Source organism: Trachypithecus francoisi, unplaced genomic scaffold, assembly GCF_009764315.1.
Source record: "Trachypithecus francoisi isolate TF-2019V2 unplaced genomic scaffold, Tfra_2.0 Lachesis_group11, whole genome shotgun sequence".
Taxonomy (NCBI): Eukaryota; Metazoa; Chordata; class Mammalia; order Primates; family Cercopithecidae; genus Trachypithecus; species Trachypithecus francoisi.
The window spans coordinates 52,462,125-52,485,005 of record NW_022681456.1 but is presented as its reverse complement, the minus strand read 5'-3'; the positions used below and the strand labels follow the sequence as shown (position 1 = coordinate 52,485,005).

Below are 22,881 nucleotides of genomic sequence, written 5' to 3'. Positions count from 1 at the left end.
GAGTGCCCTATGTAGGCATAGCTTTTTTTTTTTTTTTATCTTTTATACTATATTTTTACAGTTATTTTTCTATGCTTAAACATGTTTAGGTACACAGTCACTTACCATCGTGATACAATTGTCTACAGTATTCAGTACAGTAACATGCCGTACAGATGTGTAGCCTTGGCGTAAGAGGTGATACCATACAGCCTCAGTATGTGGTAGGCTTCACCATCTAGGTTTGTGTAAAAACACTCTGTGAAGTTTTCACAATGCTAAAATCACCTAAAGATACGTATGTCAGAATGTATTCTCATCATCAAGCAACACGTGATTGTATATTTTATACATGTTTAAATAAGAGTAATTATTATCACTTTATATACGTGGACTGAAACTTTAGGCCATTTCCAAATATGCAAGTCTCATATTTGAAAATATTGAGGCTCCCAAGTTATTTTTTGCATTTAATACTCTTGCTAAGTCATCCCCAAAGTATCTTCAATGAACATCTCAATTACTTCTGTATTTCCCTGTATCTGTAATCTCCACTAAGTCATCCTATACTGTATTTTTCACATGTACACCTTCTGAATAGTTAACCCCTCCCAGGCTTTTCAGTGTAATTACACAAGATCAGTATAATTTTATCTCCACGTACGTAGTTTTCTCTTTGCAAGAATTTTGTATTTTTATTTATGTTAACCAGTTTTCTCTAATTTGTTTATTCCCTTTTTAAGGACAGGGATTTGCTTCTTTTAAAGACAGAAATATGTGACTTCCTTTTAAGATACGTAGCCATGATTCTGCTAACTAGTATATTCAATTGGATATATCATAGTCCTTTTCTCCCCTTCATGTAATGGAAAATAACATTAAAAAAAAATCTAGTCTATAGCAATCTGCCTTCTGTGTATATAGAATGAGAAAAAATGATGACTCAGCTATTACTCTGATTCAGGCTATATAATTTGATCTTCTCAACTGGAAAAGATTATAAAGCTGATGCTAGCATCTTTTAGATTTCTCCCGTGACTAGTTGTTAAAAAATATTTATTTTTGAGTTTATTTTTCTCTTTATGTATATGTTTTATGTTGGAGCTAGCAAGCTCAGCTATTGTCATGGCTCCATCAACAATATTTATTAATGTCTATTGTTAGCTCCAAGTCATGCTAGAAGGTGATGGGGAAGCAGAATAAATATCAGATATGGTCCTTCCACCAAAGGTGTTGACAATATATTCAAGGAATTAAGATTAATATAAAGTGCAGAAAGCAAACAAATCAAGACACACCTAAATAACAAACTCTTATGCTGTGTAGAAGATAAGACAGTTTTTTTGTAAACTACCTGGTGTCATCACCTATGATAAATACTCTATATTTAACTCCTGCATGGTGGCGTAAAAATCTGCACTAGGTTTTTAAGGGAAGTTTGCAACTAGTAGATAGGGAGAACTTTGTGAATGAGACAATACAAATTAGTAATAACTATTATTCATTGGGTGTTGAGTGATCAGAACTCTTCTAAGCACTTTTTATACATTGTTTTAATTATAAGCACAAACCCATGATGTAGATATTTTAAGTCTCCCATTTATAGCTGCTGTGGAAACTTAGAATCAGAGACAGCAAATACATTTGCCAGTGGCACAGGGGACTGGAGCTGGGATTTGAAACAAGCTTCGCTGGATTCAAAAGCAGGATTCCCTTGCCATAATCTGGAGAGGGACAATTGGGAAGCTGTTGTGTAGTCCAAGATATCCAAGATACGTAGCTAGGACTAGAATATCGGTTATCAGAACATTGAGGAGGAGGTTAGGGTGTCAGGTGGCTATTGTAAGAGATGAAAGGGAGCTGAAAATGGCTCTGATATCTTCAGCTAGAACAACCAATAAAATGGCAGTTATCAACTGAAATACCACAGTAGGAAGAACAGCTGGTGGAGAGGGAAGCAATAATTTTGGTTTTGGTAACACTGAGTTTGAAGATTGTACTCGGATATTCATATGACATTGCAAAGTCAGATTTGATCAAGTTACTCAGATAAAGACTGAGAACAGAAACTTAGGAAATTCTTGAGGCTGAGGAAGAGAAACTATATAAATTGAGAGTTTGAAACTGGAGCCAACAGCAGAATCAGAAAAGCAAAGCATACTAAAGAAGGGTGATGAGAAGGTTTTTCACAGGATGAGGATCAACAGCGCCAAGTGCTACAGAGAAAAGATTAATAAGACAACCGAAGAGCACTTTGGTGATCAGGGTGTCATTAGTACCTTCTATGAGGGCAATTTCACAGGAAAGTTTGTTGTTTCATTTTTGACATGGAGAAATCTGAGCATGTTTGAAGGTTGTTTTGGGCAAAGCATTGGATGTTATGGAGGGACCAGGTTTTGTGCAATCTCAGGCTGAATTGTAGTATGCATATGGAATAGCCACACTTCACTTCCTGGGCAGAAGTCTGGTAGTGTGATTAAGCAAAAACCCACTTAATTTCTCTGCTTACAGCAAAGTCTCATTAATCACAATGAATAAGAAAAAACTTAATTTGTCCCTCTAGTACAGGATAGCAGAGTGACTGCACCTCAGCATGAAATAACTCTGAGATGAAAATAGTCCTGCTAGAAGCAATGAGTTACGAGCTATACTAGGGGTAAATGCTCTCTGTGACTACTGATAATGTTAAATATGTCAGAATCCCTAATTTGCTCAGCACTGCATCTGCAGAATTAGCAGTTTCAGTTTCATTTACTTGACATTAGTACTTCCAAAGGTAAACTTTTTTTTTTTTTTTTTTTTTTTTAGGTGATAAGATGGGGTAATTTATGTAGAACAGAAATTTATTTCTCACAGTTCTGCAGACTGTGACTTTCAAGATCAAGGTGCTGGAAGGTTCTGTCTCTTGTTTCAAGATGCTGCCTTGTTTCTGTGTCCTCCAGAGAGGAGGACCAGTATATCTTCACATGGCAGAAGAGCAGAAGGACAAAAGAGAACAAACAGGCTCCCACAAACCCTTTGTTTTAGCACCATTTGTCCATTCATGAGAGCAGAGTCCTCCTAACGTAAACATCTTCCAAAAGTCCCCACCTTCCAACACTGTTGAACTGGGGATTCAATTTTCAGCACATGAATTTTGGGAGGCATGTTTCAGACCCTAGCACATACCTATCTTCAAAAATACTAGATTTATAGATATTTGTGTCTTGGAACTTTAGCCATGGAGAAGTCTCAGCTTCTCAGGCCTGGGCACAGAGTTGTATCCTTAATTGAAGAAAGGAAATGACTCAAGCCTGAGGAATTGCAACTGTGTGGGACCTACCACAAGGAGATAGTGAAGAGGGATTGTCAAAATAGCAAACTGATAGAAAGCATGAATCTGAACCATGTGACATTACTGATATTTGACTGCTTTGACTTATGAAAATGATGATTCTATATGATTAAAGTAATGGGGAGTGGGAAAAGAAGGAAGGTTGGTTGGAAACCGCAGATTAACCAATAAATTGTTGGTTCTTTGAGAATATTTATAGCTCTTTAACAGAAGTGCATTAAAAGGGTAGTCTTGGCAATTTACCTATCTTGTGGAACAGAAAATGAAGGGATGTTACGGTCTCTACATGTCCATCTGCGGTCTTGCTTCCTCCAAGCTGTTTCTGAGACAAATAGAAAATCTTTGAGGAGCATTTTGTGTTTTGAGATGCTTTCATATACTTCAACAATTTTTGTTTATAAACTCTTATTCAGAATCCCATAGAAGCTATTGACTCCTCTTCCATAGGAAAAGGAGCATATGTATATACCTTAATTTAATTTCAGAATATCCATGAACTCCTCTGAAGTTCGGGCCACAAACTCTGTGTCTATGAAATTAACATATGATCTTCTCAAGTAGTGATACAATCAACAACCAACGAGAACACTGGAAGAGAGTGATACTCTTAAAAGGTCTCTGGGTAACACAGAAAGAGCTTCTGGGTCAGAGCTAATCCTTCCATCTCTAGAGAAAGGTCAGTTGTACTCAGGGTACTATGTCCTATAAATCATGACATTTATGTCCAGTCTAGAGTCTGGTTTATAGGGCAAGGCATAAAGAATTAAAGACAATGAAGCATTTGTCCCCAGTAATTTCCTCTGTGTATGGTCATAATCAGATTTCAATTATCATTATATTCACTTGTTAACACTTGGATTTAGCTCATTTATTTATAACAAATGGAGAAAATTCAAAACAGCTAGTTTTACATTCTAGGCTCATCCATTAGGACAACCAGGCAGGTTGGTATTGAAAAATAGCCTTGTCTGAGATAATGCCGATCAAAGGACCGTGTATCAGTTCTAAATCCTGACCACAGAGTAGAATTACTAAATTACAACAGTGGTCAGCCCAAATCAAGGCCAATTGAATAAGAATCTCTGGAAGTGGCACCAGACATTGGTTTCATTCAAAAGCATCTCAAGAAGTTCTACTGTACATTTAGGGTTAGTAACCACTGGATTTGAGTAATATTAGATGGTGGTTTGAATAAGATGGAGAAAGGCAAGATGGCAGCCTATCCTTACAGGTGAGGCCAGCAGAGTGATGGGACATCTCTAGCAAGTAAGAATCAGGGAAGTCAGTCTGATCTGAATCAGATTGTATTTACAAGTAAGTTTTCAATTCTTAAAGGAGCATCTGCCATAATACAAAGTCCTTCGTCTGAGGATCTTAAGGCATAGGTGAATTATCCCATTTGGCTTTAAAGCAACAGTAATGTTTTGAAAATTGGAACAAAATAATGTGAGTTATAGAGAGAGGGGCATTGAGGAAGAAAAGGCCAATTTTTGAAGAGATTGTACACCCTCTTTTTTCATATTTTAAAACTTACAAAGGGTAAACATTGGAAACCTCACCATCCCCTGTTACAGCTTTACAATTTATCTCCCTTGAAGGTTGTCAATCGTGTGCACACTATTCTGCAGTTTGATTTTGTTTTCACTAAATAGTATATCCTGGATAACTGCTTACGTTTTAACAAGTTTTAAGTTTAAATGTTGCCGTCCCAAGCACTCCTCCCTTGATAAAGACACATGAGCTGTAGTAGGAACTCAACAAATGCTATTTCCAGTTTTATTACTCTCCTGAAATAAACAAAACAAACTGTCTGCTGAAATAAAATTTGCTACTAGTCGATAAAAGATGCTGCTGTCTTCACCTTAGAACTGCTGTGGAAACATGCCTTGGGTGACATTTCTCAGAAATAGTATTCAGAAAGAGACCAGATGTATTTCTAATTCTGCCATCAAAAAAGAGGCAAAACTGCAGTTGACTCAAAAAGTTTTATATCAGTGTCTGGGAAATCACAAGTAGTCTTGACCTCAAGACTTGAAGAAATAGAATCATAGGATTAATCATAGGATTAATAATAAAGCAATTATTTTGTCCAAAGATTTAACTCTACTGTTTAATTATAACTTAATTTTGCTAAGTGGTTGTATTTCGCCACTTTCCTATGTTGAAAACTTAACCTTAGTAGAAAATATGTGGGAAGGTGAGACAGTAACTGGTTTTCTAACTGGGGGCTTGTCATCTACAATACATACTAATATAATGAATCATAACTGGTAGAAAATTATATGTGGATGTTAATATTAAGGCATTTTGGTAACTGTTTTGGTTTCTGTGCTTTGTACCTGGTTAGCCACACTATAAATCTTGCTAATATTAGCAATTGATGTTTTATAACTCTCTGAGGTTAAATGTTATAATTTCTAACAGCTGAAAGCTTAGAATTTTGGCTTCGTCTTTGTAGACATCCCTTTCTACCTTTATTATCTAGGAAGCAACTAATAATGTAGACTTAGTTTGGGAGAAAGAAATTAAATAAACAACTGGTAACCACATAGGCTTGAGTTTGAGGAGCTTTAAAGTTGATATTTTTGGCTGCATTCTTGCTTTTGGTGTATATGTTGTTTGTTTAAAATCCCTGCAATCTTAGAATCTTCTTATTTTTAAATTGAATATTGCCTGGGTCATTGTCCCTTACCGAAAACCAAGTGACGGAATCAATGTCTTTTTCTTTAGGCAGTTCAGTATGCTTAGTGTGTTACTGGCTACTTTTAAAAAGCATTGTGAAGATATTTTATTGCTTATGTGTGCACGCTTGTCTATGTGTGTGTGCACGTGCATGAAGGCAGGAGAGAATTATAATTAAAATCAATAAGCCATTGAGTCACTTTTATTTAGCGTTAGTAATAAAAGATTCTTACAGGCTTTGCGTCAGCTTTCTGAAGCTACTGGTGGTGATAGGTACTGAGAACATACAAGTCCTCTGTTTATTACTGCATTCTCTCTGTTTATTGGACACAAATAGCTTGCAGCATATACCGTGCAATTTCTAATAAGATTATCCCATACACACACACATAGACATACACACATCCAAACTTATGAGAATGTGTGTTCCATTAAAGCAGGAGCTTATCTGGCTTATTCACACAATTGTTCCCAGAATATTTATTAAATAAATAAATATACCAGTGTTGCCCACTTTATTATTTGTTTGTATGTAAACAATAGTTTATGATGAAAGATCTTTTTCTATGCTGCATTATGTTAACTGAAATGTTTACATTATTCTGGGCTTAATATATATGTTAATCATCAGACTGTTTTTGAAATGGGTAATTTCTTTAATATCATAATTGTTTTAATTAAATTTGACATCAAACAGAAGGTCTTAAAGAAGAAAAAACTAAAGTATATAAATATGAAAGTAATTTTAAATAGGAAAACATTTTATTCATAACATTGAATTATCTTCTGGGGAATGGACAGTAAAACACAAAGCAATTGAACTTTTCTATGTTCAATTAACTTATGAAAGAACATGAGATTTTATGAATCACTTCTTTACTATTCTAATAGTAATGCTACATTATCATGATTTTTATATTCCATAAGTATAATATTGATGAAAATTAGTTTGGTACAGGGTCAAACTTGCAATAGAAGTTAGAATCATATATTATAAAAAGCATGATGTAGTTTTTTACTAATACAGTCATGTGTTGCTTAACAATGGAGATACGTTCTGAGAAATGTATCCATAGATTTTATCACTGTGTGTACATCATAGAGTATACTTACACAAACCTGGTGGTATAGCCTACTACATAGCTAGGCTATATGGTATAGTCTATCGCTCAAGGCTACAAACCTGTACGACATGTTACTGTGTTGAATACTGCAGGCAATTGTAGCACATGGTATTTGTATAACTAAATATATCTAAACATAGAAAACGTCCAGTAAAACTATGGTATCACACCTGTAATCCAAGCACTTTGAGAGGCCGAGGCAGGCAGATTGCCTGAGGTCAGAAGTTCAAGACCAGCCTGGCTAACATGGTGAAACCCTGTCTCTACTAAAAAGACAAAAACTAGCTGGGCATGGTGGCAGGTGCCTGTAATCCCAGGTACTCGGGAGGCTGAGGCAGGAGAATCCCTTGAACCCGGGAGGCAGAGGTTGCAGTAAGCCAAGATCCTGCCACTGCACTCCAGCCTGAGAGCAGGGCTCTGTCTCAAAAAAAAAAAAAAAAAAGAAAAAAAAAAATGTCCCTGGTGATCCATGCCTTTGTGTGTGTGTGTGTGTGTGTGTGTGTGTGTGTGTGTGTGTAATAATGGACCACTAAGACACTCACTCTTTAAAAACAGCAGACGAATTTTGCCTATCACAGCAAGTTTACACTGATGTGTGCCTACTGTACGAGCACATCTCAGCGTGGTTATTCTGTCCTTGGAATCCTTAATTATTTAGAGGATGTCTCATCCGCTGTAGTCTTTCAGACGTGCACCTGTGTCTTTCTGGCGTGCACCTGTAGTCTCAGCTACTTGGGAGGCTGAGGCAGGGAGAATCGTTTCAACCCAGGAGGTTGAGGTTGCAGTAAGCCAAGATCGCACCACTGCACTCCAGCCTGCGCGACAGAGCGAGACTCTGTTGTAAAAACCACCAAAACAAAGCAAAAAAATATGGTATCATAATTATCTAAAACATTGCTATATGGCATAGGACTGTATTTTTAATACTTGATCTGCCCTTATTGTTATCATTAAACATAAGTAATTAGAGGCACTGTAAAATACTGTGTCCTCTATGTAGGTGGTCTTACATGGGATATCATTTTAATTATGATATTAATATCACCCTTTAGTGAGTAATTATTTTCTCATGACACTGGCACTGTCGTGGAATTCAATTTCGATTGGCTATAAAATATCTTTCTTTAGTGGAGGTTAAATTATCCTACAATATTATCTCAGTGCTTTTAGCTTATTGAGAAAACATTGGCAAAATGATTTATTCTTATTTAACAGACAAGTAAATGGAAGTATAGACAGGGTAAGTCAGTTGCACAAGGTCAGTTAATAAATCATTTTCACGTGGGTTAAATCACATTTTCTAAGTCACAGTCTAATACTCAAGGAACTGATCAGTGCCTGAGACATATCAAAAAGTAAAAATAAAATGTTTACCTTGTTTGTTAGAAGGAATAAAGTTGCAGACTCATTTCAGACTGATGTACTAAAGGCTTCAAAATTTGTGAGTGAAATTATGTACATGTGTTGCCAGGTTGTATTTTGCAGCTTTTTGTATTATTTGCATGTGTTGATTCGTATGAAGAGTAATGAAATAAATTGAAATAGTGCTTTAGATAGTTGTGATAATCAAAATGAATTTCCAGCTGCAGCAAATACTTTTTTGGTATTAAAAAGGCAAAATACAAAGCAATAGAATATAAAACAGGTTGAAATAGTTTTTTTAAATAGGAACATAGTTACACTAAAGAATATTAAATAAAACCATTTAAAAATAATAAAAAAAACAAAATAGTGTTCTATCAATGATCTAATCAATGAGTATTGAATCTAAATTATTGGACAACTATTCTATACCTCATTTATAGTTCATTCCTTTTTCTAAATTAAAAAAAATTAATAGGTCTAACTCTCAGGATATCATCATTTTTTTCTTATTCCCTGTTTGGGGACATTGTTGAGTGTGCTACTAGCAAAGCCTTTGCTCTTTTTACCTTAGTTCGGTGTTTCCTACAGGTCATTTACAGAGTTTCATGGGAAACTGAGATTGAGAATTTAATCAGGGAGATTTAGGAAATATTAAATACAGCTACCCTTCTCTTAGAAATCAGTAATACATCTTAACCCTTTTAAGGTTAGAAATGATCTAAGATTAAAAAACCCTGTTGCCATTTGTTTGCCTCCAACTTCCACAAAAGGGTTTGGCTGTGAAATATATATATACACATATATATAAGTATATATATATATTTCCAAAACATATATTAACATTCCAGTCATCTTGCTTTAGAAACACAGGAAAAGGTAGCAGTGATGAGGATTGATTACAGAATAAGGGGATGTAGCTTGGCCAAGATAGATTTTATGGGTTAGTTAGAATGTTTGCAGAGTTACTGATTTATTTTAGTAACTTGCCTATTTTCCACTTTTCAGAAATATCAACTAAACCTTTCTTTGTCTTTTGAATTGCATGGCTTGCCAAATTGTGAGATTTTTATGCGTGATTTTCCATTGAACATATATAATGTTATTTTGAGTCTGTGGAAAACATGCACTTTGGCACATCTTATTGGATTATTTTTAATTCATAGGAGTTACTTTTCTTGGAGTGAGACATTTAACTGAAAAGGTCATTGCTCAGGAATCACTGCTTTTGTAGATTTTTCTTTTTTCTCAAATGTTTTGAGAAATACTGTTGTCACTCTTAATACTGATCATGAAAAATACGTTAAAGTTCAATATTCATAACAACCATATTTAGGTTTTTTTGGCAAATACAAGAATGTTTTATGTTCTTAATTTGAATGTGATATGTATTTTTAATTCTTTATTTTTCAAAACTTGATGAAGAAGAAATTATAATTTGAAAGCTTTTAGGATACTATAATGGAGCAAACAGCCTCTCTTATGCCTGGGTATTTGGTTTGCTTTATTTATGACAGAACATGGAAATATTTTAAAACTAAGATTTGTTGAAAATCCCATATTATTAACATTGTTGTGTTAAATGTATAACTACTGAACTGTCAGTGAAATATGAGACATTTTACCCAGTGACATTTTAAATGAATCTCATTGTAGGGGAAGCCTGTGGGAACACCAGATGCTGGCGCTTATTTCCGTGTGCTTGCAGAGCATGGAGTAGCTGCCTTGTTTACAGCACCAACTGCAATTAGAGCAATCCGTCAACAGGACCCTGGGGCAGTCTTGGGGAAGCAGTACTCTCTGACAAGGTGATGTTGGGATGCATAGGGCAAATGACATTAGAAAGTGCAATCAAAATGAATAAGTGAACATTATATTTTTTTCTGGTACTGTAATGCTCTTATAGGAAGAGCCAAAAGATTCAGAGTGTTATTAAGAATAACTTGTCTAAATATAATTTTGAAATAGTTGGAATTTTAACTCTGCTTAGAGATGTTAAAATATTATATCATGTTAATTTCAGTTCAAATATTACCAAAATATTACTTTTAAAAATCACTCTTCTTATGTTTTCCTTAAAAGGCAAAATGTCTATTGTGACTTAAAATGCACAGTTTGATGGATGCAGATATACTAACATCTGTCTTTTGAAAATAGAACAATGGGTTAAATGAAGGGACAATATTTGAATGCATGTATACAGATAAAATGTGAAAAATTATAGTCCAAATTAAATATGTTAAAAAAGTGAAAAACAAAGAGACTTAGGTAAACACAGAATAATAGTGGGAGATGTCAGCACCACACTGACAGTATTCAACAGATCATCAAAGCAGAAAACTAACAAAGATATTTGGGACTCAACACTCAATCAAATGGACCTGACATACATCCACAGAACACTCCACCCAACAACAACAGAATATTCATTCTTCTCATCTGCATATGAGAAATACTCTGAAATCGACCATGTGCTCAGCCATAAAGCAATTCTCAACAAATTAAAAAACGTAACAATGACACTCTCAGACCACAATGAAATAAAAATAGAGATTAATATCAAGAGGCTTTCTGAAAATCATACTATTACATCGAAATTAAACAATCTGCTCCTGGGTGACTTTTGGGTAAACAATGAAATTAAGGTAGAAATCAAGAAATCCTTTGAACTGAATGAAAACAAATGTACAACATACCAGATTCTCTGGGCCATAGCTAAAGTAATGGTAAGAGGAAAGTTTGTAGAACTACATGCCCACAAAAAGGTTAGAAAAAATCTCAAATTAACAACCTAACATCACACCTCGAGGAACTAGAAAAACCAGAGCAGACTAATCCCAAAGCTAGCAGACAAAAGAAAACCAAATTAGATCTGAACTGAAAAAAATTTAGATGCTAAAAAACCATATGAAAGATCAATAAAACCAAAAGTTGAGTTTTTAAAGAATAAAAAACCTGATAGGCCACTTGCTAGACTATTTAAAAAAGAGAGAAGATCCAGATAAATACAATCAGAAATGACAAAGGGGACATTAGCACTGACTCAGCAGAAATGTAAAAAGTCCTGAGACAATTACAAATACCTCTATGCACACAAAGTAGAAAACCTAGAAGAAATGGATAAATTTCTGAAAACATACAGTCTCTTAAGATCAAACCAAGAGGCTGGACGCAGTGGTTCATGCCTGTAATCCCAGCACGTTGAGAGGCTGAGACAGGTGGATCACGTGGTGGAGACCCCTGGCCAACATGGTGAAACCCCATCTCTATTAAAAATACAAAAATTAGCCAGGTATGGTGGTGTGGGCCTGTAGTCCCACCTACTTGGGAGGCTGATGCAGGAGAATTGCTTGAACCCAGGGGGCAGATGTTGCAGTGAGCCAAGGTCACGCCATGGCACTCCAGCCTGGCCACAGAGTGGGACTCCATTTGAAAAAAAAAGAAAAAAAAAAGATTGAACCAAGAAGAAATTGAAATCCTTAATGAGCCAAGAAGGAATTCTGAAACTGAATCAGTAATACACATCCTACCAACTAGAAAAAGCCCTGCACCAGATGAATTCACAGGTGAATTCTACCAACATAGAGAAGAGCTGGTACCAATCCTATCGAAACTATTTCAGAAAGTTGAAGGGGAGGGATTCCTTCCTAACTCATCCTATAAGGCAAGCATCATTCTGATACCAAACTCTGGCAGAGATGCAATGAAAAAAGAAAACTTTAGTCCAGTATTCCTAATGAACATAGATGCAAAAATTCTCAGCTGAATCCAGCAGCACATCAAAAAGCTAATCCACCATGATCAAGTAGACTTTACTCCTGTAATGCAAGGTTGGTTCAACATATGCAAATCACTAAATGTGATTCATCACATAAACATAACTAAAAACAAAAGCTATGTGATTATCTCAATAGATGCAGAAAAATATATAAATACAATTTAGTATCCCTTCATTGTAAAACTCCAAACAAGGCATCAAAGGAACATACCTCAAAATAATAAGACTCATCTATAACAAATCTACAGCCAACACTATACTGAACAGGCAAAAGCTGGATGGATTCCCCACCACAACAAGACAAGAATGTCCACTGTCATCACTCCTATTCAACATAGTTCTGGAAGTCCTTGCCAGAGCAATCACTCAAGAGAAAGAAATAAAAGACATCCAGAAGGAAAAGAGGAAGTCAAACTATTTCTCTTTGCAGATAATATGATTCTATACCTAGAAAACCCTATAGTCTCTGCCCAAAGGCTCCTACATCTGATAAACAACTTCAGTAAAGTTTCAAGATACAAAATCAACGTACAAAAATAAGTAACATTTCTATACACCAATTATATCCAAGCTGAGAGCCAAATAAAAAAAATGCAATCCCATTCACATTAGCAGTGAAAAGAATAAAATATCTAGGAATACACCTACGGGGAGGTGAAAGATCTCTACAATTGTAATTACAGAACACTACTGAAAGAAATCAGTGATGACACAAATAAATAGAAAAACATTCCATGCTCACGGTTAGGAAGAATCAATATTTAAAAAATGGTTATACTGCCTAAAGCAATTTACAGATCAAATGCTATTCTTATCAAGTTACCAATAACACTTTTCACAGAAGTAGAAAAAAAATTATTCTAAAATTTATATGGAACCAAAAAGAGCTCAAATAGCCAAAGCAATTTGAAACAAAAAGAACAAAGCCAGAGGCATTATACTACCTGACTTTAAACTATACTACAAGGCTACATTAACTAAAATGGCATAGTACTGCCTCAGAAACAGACACATAGACCAGAGGAACAGGTTAGAGAAGCTAGAAATAAAGCTACAGATCTACCACCATCTAATCTTTGACAAAGTTAACAATAACAAGCAATTGGGAAAGGACTCCATGCAATAAATGGTGCTAAGATAACTGGCTAGCCATATGCGTAAGGTTAAAACCAGACCCATTCCTTTTATCATACACAAAAATAAACTCAACATGAATTAAAGACTTAAACATACAACTTAAAACTATAAAAACCCTAGAAGAATATACAGGAAATACCATTCTGGGCATAGACCCTGGCAAAGATTTAATGATGAAGACTCCAAAAGTAATTGCAAAAACAAAAACAAAAACAAAAACTGACAAGTTCAGTTAAACTAAAAAGCTTCAGGACAGCAAAAGAAACTATCATCAGACAATGTAGAGTATGGGAGACAATATTTGCCAACTATACATCAGAGAAAGATTTAATATCTGGAATATATAAGGAGCTTAAACAATTCAACAAACAAAAACCAAACAACCTCATTAAGAAATGGGCAGAGGACATTGTATTAGTCCATTCTCACATTGTATAAGAAATACTTGAGACTGGGTAATTTATAAAGAGAAGAGGTTTAATTGGCTCATGGTTTTGCAGGCTGTACAGGAAGCACGATGCTGTCATCTGCTCAGCTTCTGAGAAGGCCTCAGGAAACTTGGCAAAGACATGGGATCAACCTAAATGCCCATCAATGGTGGAATGGATAAAGAACATTTGGTACATGTACACCGTAGAATACTACACAGCCATAAAAAGAATATCATGGCCTTCACAGCAATATGGATGGAGGTGGAGACCATTATCCTAAGCAAATTAATGTGGGAACAGAAAACCAAATACTGCATGTTTACTCTTCTAAGTGTAAGCTAAACATTGAGTATGCGTGGACACAAAGAAGGGAACAATAGACACAAGGGACTACTGGAGGGCAGAGTGTGGAGGGTCAGAATCAAAAAGCTACTCATCAGGTACTATGCTTGTTACCTGGATTACTTGATAATCTGTACACCAAACACCACAACACACAATTTACTCATGTAACAAATCTGCACATGTGCACCCTGAACCTAAGATACAAGTTGGAAAAAGCAAAGTGAAGAAAAATATTTTATTTTTGTTTTGTAATAATGTGCTTTGAATAGTCTAGGTGTTTTTTCTGCTGGTTTATGGATATGTTTTGTTGTTTGTTTGTTTGTTTGTTTGTTTTAATTGAGACAGAGTCTCACTCTGCTGAACAGGCTTGAGTGCAGTCGCATGATCCTGGCTCACTGCAACCTCTGCCTCTCAGGTTCAAGTGATTCTCCTGCCTCAGCCTCCCAAGTAGCTGGAATTACAGGTGCCTGCCACCACATCTGGCTATTTTTGTACTATTAGTAGAGATAGGGTTTCATCATGTTGGCTAGGCTGGTCTCAAACTCCTGACCTTAGGTTATCTGCCTGCCTCAGCCTCCCAAAGTGCTGGGATTACAGGAATGCATCACTGCACCAGATCATGGACCTACATTTTTGTTTAATCTTATACATAATCAAAGATAATTATAGCAAGTTGCATCTTCAAGGAGAATGCCAACATCAGTCTCATTGAACCTCTTTGCATTAGTTTACTATCCTAAACTAAAAGAAGAGATTTATAGTTTACCCAAGTCAAAACGTGGGCTTGATTTAAGGCGGCTTACATTGTATTGTACAAGTGAAATGCCAGAGTATTTTAATTTTATGTTTCTGTGGCCCAAGAGAATTAAAATAGGTATTAGGCCCTGAATCCCAGTGTCACTGTGACTGCCTGTGAATCATGTTAGAACCAATATCAACAAAGGCCTCTTCAGCTAAGACTTCCCAGTGTTAGAAAGACAGGAACAGTAGGATCTCTAAAGCCCTTATCATAATATCCTACACAGTAATGTCACTGCCAGAAACTCCTGCAGCCAGGTCACTAAGGCATTTACAGTCATCACTAACACTGATCTCAAGTAGTGAAGCTGTGTGGAGACTACACCACTGCACCCACAGAATACCAGAACCATTGCACTCTGCCCAACTGATGCCCTCCAGCCCAACATCAGGTGAAAGTTTTTCCCTATGAAAGTCATTCTCTAAAGTTTGGAAGAGGAAACTGTAACAGAAGATGCACAAGCATTGATGTGGGAATACCAGAAACACAACAACTCAAGGGAACGTGCTGCCACCAAGGGAACATGAGAATTTCCCAGTATCTGACCCCCAAATTTATAGAACTGTATGAATTTATTGAAAAGGAAATTAAATTAATGATCTTAAGAAAACCAAGAGAGACAAAATAGAATACAAATAGAAAATTCAATGAAATAAGCAAAATAATTCATGATCAGAATGACAACTTCAACAAAGAAATAGATATCATAAAAAAGAACCAGAAATCTTGGAGCCAAAGATTTCAATCAATTAAGCAAAAAAAAAAATTGAGAGCTTTAATAGTAGACTAGATAAAGCAGAAAAAGAATCTGTGAACCTAAAAATCAGTCTTTTGAAATGGCTCATTCACGGGAAGAAATGAAAAAAGAATGAAAAGAGGTGAAGACAGCCTATGAGATTTATGGGACATCATTAAGTGAAGAAGTATTGCATTATGTTATTTAAGAAGGAAAGTGACAGAGAAAGGGATTAACAGCTTATTTAATGAAATACATTCTGAAAAATTCTGAACACTTAGTCAGTCTTGGGAGAGATATGGATATTCAGACCCCTAAAGCTTACAGATCCCAAAATAGATTAATCTAAAGAGGCACATTATAATTATATTATCAAAAGTCATAAACAGAATTTTAAACGCGACAAAGAAAAGCATCAAATTACATATAAGGGAATTTCTATGGACCATCAGCAGATTTCTCAGTAGAAGCCTTGTAGGCCAGGGGAGAATGGCATGGTGCTGAAAGGAATAAGAATAAAGTAAAAAACAAAACTGCTAGCCAGACATGCTGTCCTTCAGGATTTAAGGATAAGTAAAGTATTTCACAAATAAACAAAAGCTGAAGGAATTCATTATCACTAGACCTGCCTTATAAGAAATATTTAAGGAAGTCCTTCAGGGAGAAGCAAAGGAAAGATTATTACTAACATGAATACATACGAAGGTATAAAACTTTATTCTAGAGGTAATGGTGATGCATAAATCATACATACACCTAGTATGAAGGTTAAAAGTCAATTAATTAATTAATAATAGCCAATATGTTGGTTAGAAGCACACTGTAAAAAGATGCATATTTTGACATCAAAAACAAATTGTGTATCAGGAGGACCATAAAAATCTAGAGATTTTATATGCAACAGAAGTTAAGTTTTTATCAGCTTAGAAAAGTTCATTATATCTATAAGATTTTAACCAACCAACTTAGCTTCAAACTGCATTTTAAAAACTGTTTTTCTTTCTTTCCTCTTTTCTCCCCAGTCTCAGGACACAGCGTTGAGACAAATTACAAATGCATTTTCTAGAATGTGCTGTGAACCTCCATTCTCTTTCCCTTTCCCACTTTATCCTCCCATGCCTTATGCACATTTATTTACCTAAATGCTTGTCGAATTTACATCGTGCTCACTTATCTGGTCATGTATTTTTCTTAGAAGCTTCAGGACATGAATACTGACACAGAACAGACACCTCCAGAATTCTCTCCCCATGCAGGCCACCAAAAATTGTAACTGGCAAAGGGTCCAGCTGCTCACTGCTTATAGAAAGAAGCCAAAATAACAAGAATGAGGTGTGATAAAAAGAGAGGAGACTTTATTATCCATGCTAGCAAGGGGAAGAGTGGAACATTTTTTGGAAGAATTCCACCCACTTTTCCCCTTGTTAGCACAGATAATTAAAACTCCTCTCTTTTTATCACACTTTGTTCTCATGATTTTGGTTTCTTTCTACAAGCGGCAAACAGTCAGAGCCTTTGCTAGTTGCAAGATGTTTTATGTAAACCTCATGGCAACCATAAAACAAAAATCTACAGCAGAGACACAAATGATAAAGAGAAAGGAATCAAAGCTTAGCACTACAGAAATTATCAAATAACAAAGGTAGACAACAAGAAAGGGGAAAAGGAACACAGAAGATACAAAATAACCAGAAGATAAACAAAATGGCAGAAGTAAGTTCTTACCTATTAATAATAACTTTGACTGTAAACAGATTTTGTTCTCTAACGAAAATCATGTAGTTGCTGAATGGATTAAACAAATTCCACTGAGGTGACCCACCTAAGCCTTAAGATCACATATAGGCTGAAAGTAAAAAGATGGAAGAGGAACATCCATGCAAATGGAATCCATAAGAGAGCAGTAGTGGCTATACTTACATCTGATAAAATAGACTTCAAATCAAAAGCTGTCACAAGAGACACAGGTCATTCGTTAATGATAAAAGGGTCGTTCATTAAGATAACTCAACCACTGTAAATATGTATACACCCAATATTGGATGAGCTAAATATATAAAGCAAATTTTAATGAACATGAAAGAAGAAATAGATAGCAATACAATATGGTACTTCAAAATCCCACTTTCAACAATGAATAGATCAAACGGACAGAAAATTAACAAGGTGATACTGGACTTAAATTGAACTTTTGACAAAATTGCCCTAACAGGCATATACAGAACTTCACTTCCAGCAGAAGCAGACTCCTTATTTTCCTCTAGTGTACACAGAACATTCTCCAGGATAGACTACATGTTAGACCACAAAAAAGCCATAACAAACTTAATAAGATTGAAATAATATTTAGTATAATTATAGACCACAATGATATGAAACTGTAAGTTAATAATAGGAGTAATCTTGTGTAGTTCACAAATATGTGGAAATTAAGCATCATGCTCTTGAACAATCAATGGGTCAAAGAAGAAATCAAAAGAACAATTTAAAAACATCTTGAGGAAAATGATAATGGAAACACAACATGCCAAAACTTGTGGGATGCAGCAAAAGCAGTTCCAGGAGAAAAATTTATAGCAGTAAATGCCTACATTTAGAAAGAAGAAAGATCCCAAATAAATATTCTAACATTACCCCTCAAGGAATGCAAAACAAATAAACAACTAACCAAAAATTAGGAGATGGAAATAATAAATATCAGAACAGCAATAAATCAAATAGAAAGAGAAAAACCATAAAAATAATTAATAAAACTAAAGTTTGCTTTTTGAAGAACAACAACAAAATTTACAAACTCTTAATGAAAACACTCAAATAAATAAAATCAAAAATAAAACTGAAGAAATTCTAACAGTCTTCTCAAAAATAAAGAGGGTCATAAGGGAATATTATGAACAATTATATGCCAACAAATTGGATAAACTAGAGAAAATGGATAAATTCCTAGAAAAATATGAGCTACCAATATTGAGTCAATTAAAATGATTTAAGAAGTAATCAAAACCCTTCCCACGAAGAAAAGCCCAAGACCGGATGATTTTAGAGCTGAATTTAACCAAACATTCAAATAATAATTTATGTCAATATTTCTAAAACTCTTCTGAAAAATAAAGCTAGAAGTGTACTTCCGGACACGTTTTATGAGACCAGCATTGTTCTAACACCTAAGTTAGACAAAGATATCACAAGAAAACTATGGTTAATTTTTCTGAGGAACATTCATGCAAAAATTCTTAGTAAAGTATTATCAAAACAAATCCAACAACACATGAAAAGATTATACATTGTGTTCATGTGAGATTTTTCCATGGCATGCAAAACTGGTTTAACATACATAAATCTATCAGTGTGATACATCACATTAACAGGATCATCCTAATTGACACAGAAAAAGCATTCAACAAAATCCAACATCCTTTCTTGATAAAAACCTTCAACAGTTTAGGTATAGAAGGAATGTTTATAATAATAAAGACTTTGTGAAAAAACCACAGCTAACATTACAATCACTGGAGAGAACTGAAAGCTTTTCCACGAAGATCTGGTAAGTCAAGGATGCCCACTCATGCCACTTCTATTCAACGTAATACTGGAATACTAACAAGAACAATCAGACAAGAAAAAGAAATAAAATGTATCTAATTTGAAAAAGAAGAAATAAAATAATCTCTATTTGCAGATGATGTGGTCCTACATACAAAAAGCTCCAAAGATACCACAAAAAAGTTATTACTAATAAGTGAAATCACTAAATTGCGGAATACAAAATCAGCATACAAAAATCAGTGTCATTTTCATACAAAAATCATGATCTAACTGAAAAGAAATTAAGAAAAACCTCATATGCAATAACATTGAAAAAATAAAATAAAATACCTTGGAATAGTTTTAACCAAAGAAGTGGAAAACTATATTGGTACTGTAAAACTATACATTAAAACTATAAAATATTGATGGAAGAAATGGAAGAAAACACAAATAAATGGAAAGATAGCCAATTGCTCATGGATTGGAGGATTTAATATTATTAAAATGTCCATGCTATCAAAAGCAATATACAGATTCAATGCAATCTCTACCAAAATCCAAATGGCATTTTTCACAGAAATACAAAAATTATTCTAAAATATGTATGAAAACATAAAAGACCCCAAGAAGGCACAGCTATTCTGAGAAAGAAAAACAAAGTTGAAGGCATCACACTTCCTGATTTAAAAGTATATTACAAAGCTATAGTAATTAAAGCAGTAGCTTACTGGCATGAAAATAAAAACATAGATCAGTGTGGCACAGGACAGAGAGCCCAGAAATAGATCCAAATATATATAGTCAACTAAGTCTTGACAAGCACACTAAGAAGATACAATAGGGAATAGTAGTCTCTTTAATAAAAGGTATTGGTAAAACTGGGTTTCCAGATATAAAAGAAGGAAATTAGATCCTTAGCCTACATCATACACAAAAATCAACTCAAAATCGATAAAAGACCTAAATATAAGACCAGAAATGATAAAACTTCTAGAAGAGAACATGGGGAAAAGTTTCTGGCTGTTGGGCTTGGCAACGGTTTTCTGTATATCATATCAAATGCTTAGGTCGCAAAAGCAAAAATAAATAAATGGAATTACACAAAACTAAAAAGCTCTGCACAGCAAAGGAAATAGCTAACAAAAAGAAACAGCTGCCTATGAAGTGGGAAAAAATATTCACAACTCATATATCTGATAAGGGGTTAATATCCAAAATTTTATGAGGAACTCACACAGCTCAATTGTGGAAAAACAAATAACCCGATCAAAAAATGGGCAAAAGACCTGGATACAGATTTCTCCAACAAAGGCATAAAAATAGCCAACATGTATATAGAAAGGTGTTCAACATCATTAGTTATCAGGGTAATGCAAATGAAAACTGCTATGAGATGTCACCTCATATCTATTAGATGCTATTATCAAAAAGTCAAAAGATAACAAATGTTGATAAAGGTGTGGAGTAAGGGAAACTCTTGTACTCTGTTCTTGGGAATGTAGATTGTTATAGCCATTTTAGAAAACAGTATGGAGGTTTCTAAAGAAATTGAAAATAGAACTACCATATGATCTAGCTATCCGTCTTCTGGGTATATACTCAAAGGAAATGAAGTCACCACCTCATAAACATATTTGCATTCCCGTGTTCATTGTGGCATCATTCACAATAGCAAAGAGATAGAAACAACCTGTGTCTGTCGATGCACAAATGGATAAAGAAACTGTAGTACACATATATAATGGAATATCATTTTGTTCTAAAAAAGAGTAAGATTTTGACAGTTGCCACAACATAGATGAAGCTGGAGACACTACGTTGTTAAGTAAGTCGAAGAAAAATATTACATCATCTCATTTATATGTGGAATTTTAAAACAACAACAACAAAAAATACAGATATAGAGAAGAAAACCATGGTTTACAGGATTGGAAGAAGGGGGAAATGAACAGATATTCAGATAAACAGGTCAGAGGATATAAAGTAGCAGGTGTGTAGGATGAACAAGTCTAGAGATCTAGTGTACAACATATAACTTTCCAACTTTAGCAACCACCATTATTAAAATTAAACAACCAAGAAAATGTACAAGCAAAAATGAAATTTCTTCATAAAGTTACCAATATTTCTTTCTAAAAAGCTCCTGGAGATACCCTATGTCTTATCTGCTGCACAAATATGAGCTCATATTCAGAGCTAACACTCCGGTTAGAATGATAAAATGGCAAAGCCTGTATGTTTGGCTATCTTTGAGTTTGTGGTGGAGTTGCATATAAGCATTTCAAATATCCAGCTCTCATTACTAAATCTTTTTTTTATTCAGCTACCAATTATCACAACAGTAGTCAAATCAGACAAGTAAATAATATAAACCCATTTTGTGAAAAAATTAAAAATTATAATTTATACATGTTAGAAAAGTGTTACCTCTCTCTGTCTGTTTCCTATATTTTAAAGCAACAAGGGTTGTTTGAGTTTGTTTTTATCCCTCTGGTGCTTAGAATAAAAATTTTGGTTTAGGAAGAAAATTTTTACTAAACTGAGTCAGCAAGTTGAGGCTGATAATAGAGAAATGATTGCTATCTTGTTTGTATATGTATGACTCAAGGTTACACAGGTAAGCCTAAAGCTACATAAATATGAATGTGCCCAACTCTGGAATGATTTTAAATCCCAGAACGATGTAGAAAGCAGGAAAGCAAATTAGAAGGATGACATTATTGCTAAGCAAATTTGAGGACAGGATACCGCTAAAGGGAAGTAAATTATATTCACTACCTAAAAAAACTTTTCCTTTTTTATTTAGCATTTTTTGAATTTAGAGATATTCAGAGTATCTCTTCTGTGATACGCTTGATAAAAGATATTGAAAAGTGTTGTTATTGAACAAACCTAAAAATTTAAAGATGATATATATCTCTGTTAGGTTAGCCTTAGGAACATGAGAATTTTCACATATTATATCAAAATAATATTTATGGTTCCAAGTTTATGTCATTGCTTGAAAAAATATTTTCATATGAAGTAGAAGTAATTTAATGGGGAACTATGTGTACGTTTATATTTCAACTTTTATTGAGTTATACATACAGAAAAGAACATAAATCAGAATTTTAAAAGTTACAATGATTACAAAGTGAACACATCCATTGAACACATCCAGATCAAGAAATAGCACATAACCTGCATCCCAGAAGCCCTTTCTCTTGTCCTTTCTCAACCATGTCTCTTCCTGGCTTCCCAAAAATATGCCTTATCCTGACCTGTATCACTATATATTAGTTTTGCTTGTTTTTTTGAACTTGATATAAGTGGACTCATACAGAATGTATTCTTTGTTACCTGGCTTCTTTCATTTAGTTAATGCCTTGAGCTTCATCCAGAAAGTTGCACGTCAGAGTGGTTCTTGCATTTTGATTGTTGATTAGATCCCTCTTCATGAGTATTTCAGTTTATTTACCTATTTTTTAGTTGAAATAATTTTTAATGTTATTGTTTTAAGTTGGCAGATATGGTCATACATTTACTCTGTACAACATGATGTTCAATTCCAAAGTATAGATACATTGTGGAATGACTAAACCTAGCTAATTAACACATGCATTACCTTACATAGTTCTCATTTTTGTGGTAAGAACACTTCACA

The 22,881-nt window shown here is 34.6% G+C and overlaps 1 protein-coding gene across 1 annotated transcript in view; it reads left to right on the top strand.

The window, feature by feature from the left end:
* Positions 1-22,881, top strand: part of ACSS3 (acyl-CoA synthetase short chain family member 3) — a 178,787-nt gene that overhangs the window by 82,194 nt on the left and 73,712 nt on the right. The window contains exon 8 of the mRNA XM_033221156.1: positions 10,138-10,289. Coding sequence (XP_033077047.1) covers positions 10,138-10,289 — 152 coding nt within the window. The remainder of the gene's footprint in view (positions 1-10,137; positions 10,290-22,881) is intronic.